Source organism: Colletes gigas, unplaced genomic scaffold, assembly GCF_013123115.1.
Source record: "Colletes gigas isolate AHSC1104 unplaced genomic scaffold, ASM1312311v1 Colletes_gigas_Sc00041, whole genome shotgun sequence".
Lineage (NCBI taxonomy): Eukaryota > Metazoa > Arthropoda > Insecta > Hymenoptera > Colletidae > Colletes > Colletes gigas.
In genome coordinates, this window is record NW_025106670.1 from 1,297,172 (window position 1) to 1,302,151 (window position 4,980).

Sequence of the window (4,980 nt, forward strand, 5' to 3'; positions counted from 1 at the left end):
CACGCTGTGAATTCTGTCCAGGGGCAATCAAATGCCACGGTTTTGCTTTTGAAATTTGAAATTATTGCAAACCAGTCGTCTCACTTGTTTATTCTATGTTATTTCTTTTTATCGAATTTTAGTTTGTCTATTTCAGTTTGTCTAGTTTGAAATTCTGTTTTATATTTTTGACTATTTTTAATTCATAAGAGATAATTACTTTTATTAAAAATAAGAACAAAAAAATAATAATATCTATCTTTCAAATTCTGTTTTATATTTTCGACTATTTTTTAATTAATCCCTTGTCGTAAGAGATAATTATTTTGATTAAAAATAAGAACAAATATAATAATATCTATCTTTCAAATTCTGTTTTATATTTTTGACTATTTTTAATTAATCCCTTGTCGTAAGAGATAATTACTTCTATTAAAAATAATAATATCTATCTTTCAAGGAAACATTGAATTTATAATGATATTAATTTGTTTATTTTTATTTTAGATTTATTATGATATTTATTTGAATTTTGTCAATTTCTGAGGCCTCCAATTTATATCTATAGAAGCTGAATAACTTTGATGTAAAATAGGTATTCGTTAGAGAATATTCATTCTGATATCGAAATTCATCTTTCGGGAAGGCAGATACCTGTTTACGTGACCTCCGGATCTTCCCGCTTCGATCAATTTTGTAAAAAAAAAAAATGGAAACGCTGGAAGGTCCAGGATGTCGTAACGCAGACCAATTTCAATTTGTGGCCTCTTCGATACACTGTGTTGGAGCTTTTAACTGGTTTTATCGATATCCCTATTAAAAGAAGACCCCCATTGCATAACGAAAACCTTCTGTAACATCGACGATCCTTCGTAATATCGACTATCTCGTAAGTTTCTTCGATCAGAAATGGACGGAGTTTAATTTCTTGTCATAAATAACCAATAACATCAACGCTCAGCTATTTATTCGTGACGTTTACTCGACAGTTAAATTCAGATTCATTTTTAAATAGCTTCTACTCTATGATCGATATTTTTTATTTTTATTTGAAATTTTTATCCAGATAAGAATTTATAGTTTTAACAACAGAAATAAACGTTAGGTAATAACTGCTCATCAGAGAACTTATAATGACAACTCTTCGAGGCATTCATTTTTTAAACGATTCAGAACTAATCGGAAACAATTTCAGAATTTGAAATTATAATCACTCGTACTCGTGATGGCAAAAGCAATGCACAGGCAGTAATTCTTATAATTGTAAATTCTAGGATCTCCGGAGAATCTTCGTAGTGGAATTGTTTAAAAAATAAATGTTTCAAGGCCAGTAAACGTTAGTTAAGCATAGAAATTTACATGTTTCTGCACGTGCAATGCAATAGAACTCTAAACTTCGGTAGTATGCATATGTTTCTTATAGAATTATGCACATTTGGCATTAGGGAAAGATTTTTTATACTTGGTACTCTGAGTAGTAGTAAAATATGGTCGCCATTTCATTTTATTAGTAAAATTTTATTGTCAGGATTGATTAATTTAGTTTCTGATAGCACAGATTTACTTATATGTCTATTTGTTTATAGTTGTTTCTATTGTTTGAATAGTGTTTACTGCATTTACATGTGAAAGGCTTGAAATTTATATACAATGTTCAGTATATATATTTCAACTTTAATTTTGTTTCAAATTAATAAAATAAATTCGAAAATGCTATTGTTAAAACACACATATCTCTCTATTAGTTTATTAGTTTATTAATCAAGATCTTACTGTATTCAACATAAGCTACAAAATTCACTAACTCATGCAAAAGAGTTTTAGACTTATTAAAAGACACTAAAGTATACCAATTGCTCCAAATGTGACGAGTTCCACCAGGTAACCCAATTGTGGTCACTAATAACCAACAAGGTGCATGTGACCTAAAACACTCAAAAAAAAAAAGAGTTGAAAGTTAAAAAATTGCTGTTACTTCAATTTTAACGTTTCCAATCGACTTCCGGTTAGAATGACCCACCAGGTGTGTTCTTTGAGGGCTTCCTGATGCTTCCTCTGAAGCATCCAATTGTTCCATCCAATTTTGGTCAGACTCTTTCGGTGAAACGATGCTCTTGGGCTGCTCTTCCTCGAATTCCTGTCTGACATTCACCGCCTCTTCTCCATTGTCGGTCCATCGTCTGGGCCAATGCCTACACGACGATTTCGACACCGTGGCCAAGCACATTTGGGCGAAACGAACTCTGGAGGGGGTAATATTCATATCGAAATCCGGCTATATAATCGCCCCGTGGGGCTATCATCGAATCAGTATCGTGATTTAGCTCAGCTCAGGGTCTAGACCGCCTCATCTCCCCCGAGAAGCAACGATCAATCAACCAAAAACGCCAACGATGAAGCTGGTGCGTGTTCACCGTTGACTAGAAAACACTCGTAACACCGGATACCAAGTGCATTCGCGTCTGATCTAACGAAGACGAAGATCCACGTTGTTCTCCCTCGAAATCGTTGTTACGAGAGAGCAATTAACGCTTTGCTGGGGATCGTTACGTATCATTTAACGATCACACGCTAGAATCCGCTATCATTGTTCTCCAGTTCGTCGTAGATCTTCAGCGTACGGTTAACGGATCTACGTATCATTCTCCTCGTTGAACCAGTGACGTAATCAAGCTGGACTATTACACTACGTGAAAATCGCGATAATTAAAACGGTCAAACGCCATTACACCAGGACTCAATCACGCAACATGTGTGCCTCGCGAATTAACGAGACTCCTTTAACACGCTCACTGCCAGACTTTTCGATTTTTAAACCATTGCAAACTGCGTAACATCAAATTCGACTCGGTGTTTATTTCTGTAAGCTTGCTCGTAGTCCGAACATGAGAATTAATTTTTCTAGTTTCACTGTGGAAGTCAAAGTATTAACGAGGCTCCTAAGTTGACTGTCCATTGATCCCCATGTGGGTCATGCAGTTTTTATTCAGTTATTACTGTTAGCATTAACGATACTTGCTATTATAGTGTACAGAGTAAATATCCTCAGTATCTGAGGGATTTTTTATAAAAAAAAGATGGTAGAATGTTTTACTTTTCTGAGAATTTTATTGTCTCTTTGGAAGTCAAAGTATTAACGAGACTCCTAAGTTGACTGTCCATTGATCCCCATGTGGGTCATGCAGTTTTTATTCAGTTATTACTGTTAGCATTAACGATACTTGCTATTATAGTGTACAGAGTAAATATCCTCAGTATCTGAGGGATTTTTGATAAAAAAAAGATGGTAGAATGTTTTACTTTTCTGAGAATTTTATTGTCTCTTTGGAAGTCAAAGTATTAACGAGACTCCTAAGTTGACTGTCCATTGATCCCCATGTGGGTCATGCAGTTTTTATTCAGTTATTACTGTTAGCATTAACGATACTTGCTATTATAGTGTACAGAGTAAATATCCTCAGTATCTGAAGGATTTTTGATAAAAAAAAGATGGTAGAATGTTTTACTTTTCTGAGAATTTTATTGTCTCTTTGGAAGTCAAAGTATTAACGAGGCTCCTAAGTTGACTGTCCATTGATCCCCATGTGGGTCATGCAGTTTTTATTCAGTTATTACTGTTAGCATTAACGATACTTGCTATTATAGTGTACAGAGTAAATATCCTCAGTATCTGAGGGATTTTTGATAAAAAAAAGATGGTAGAATGTTTTACTTTTCTGAGAATTTTATTGTCTCTTTGGAAGTCAAAGTATTAACGAGACTCCTAAGTTGACTGTCCATTGATCCCCATGTGGGTCATGCAGTTTTTATTCAGTTATTACTGTTAGCATTAACGATACTTGCTATTATAGTGTACAGAGTAAATATCCTCAGTATCTGAAGGATTTTTGATAAAAAAAAGATGGTAGAATGGTTTATTTCTCTGAGAATTTTATTGTTTCTTTGCACGTTCGAGTGGTAATGGCGATTCCATCGAAGATGACGCTGTTTTGTTAGATCTTGGAGCAGTTTCCTGACGCCCAGGTGTTAATCGTTGGCCTTTCTTCGCAGCTCGTTGTTCTCGCCTTTGTCGTCGCTGTCGCGTACGCTGCACCTCAGGGCTTGCCCGACGACGTTGTCCTGGTGAAGGAAACACCTTCTGACAACATCGGTCTGGGCGGTTACAACTTTGGCTACGAACTCTCCAATGGTCAGTCTCACCAGGAAACCGCGGACGTGATCAACCCGGGGACCGAGAACCAGGCGCTTGCTGTACGTGGAACCTTCTCCTGGGTCGACCCTCAGACCAACATCAGATACACTGTTAACTACGTCGCTGATGAGAACGGTTTCCACCCTCAGGGCGATCACATACCTGCCTGAATTGTACCTTTAGATTAAATAAATTTTGATATTAAATACCTGGTTATCGAACAACCCTGTTAACCCCTTTGAATCTTACCATTTTAGAATTTATTGTTACTGTCTTTGAAATATCATGTTACCATTTTGAACACTTGAAGTGGCATCTTGGTACCATTTTTAACCCTTGAAATGGCATCTTGTTACTGTTTTAAATCATTGAATTATCATCTTGTTACCATTTTTAATCCTTGAAATATCATCTTGATAGCATTTTAAAATCCCTGAAAAGTCATCTTGTTACCATTTTAAACCCCTGAAATTATCATCTTGTTACCATTTTAAATCCTTGAATTATCATCTTGTTACCATTTTGAACCCTTGAAATATCATCTTATTATCATTTTGAATACTTGAAGTGGCATCTTGGTACCGTTTTAAACCCTTGAAATGGCATCTTGTTACTGTTTTAAACCCTTGAAATGTCATCTTGTTACCATTTTTAACCCTTTGCACTCCTATGTCGAGTGTGATTCGACATCAATTATTATCTCAGAAGAGATAATGCTGTTTGGTTTGTTAAACCAAACAGATATCATACACTTGAAAATTACAAAGTACAACAACAGTGTAAATAAAACACCTAAAAGCATTGGGAGC

The 4,980-nt window shown here is 35.4% G+C and overlaps 1 protein-coding gene across 1 annotated transcript; it reads left to right on the plus strand.

Annotated features, from left to right (window-relative positions):
- Nucleotides 1-2,296: 2,296 nt before the first annotated feature.
- On the plus strand, nucleotides 2,297-4,359 carry LOC122402876 (flexible cuticle protein 12-like). The gene is given in 2 exon segments (XM_043406034.1): nucleotides 2,297-2,381; nucleotides 4,030-4,359. Coding segments are annotated over 2 exon segments (339 nt in total). The 5' UTR covers nucleotides 2,297-2,372.
- Nucleotides 4,360-4,980: the final 621 nt, after the last annotated feature.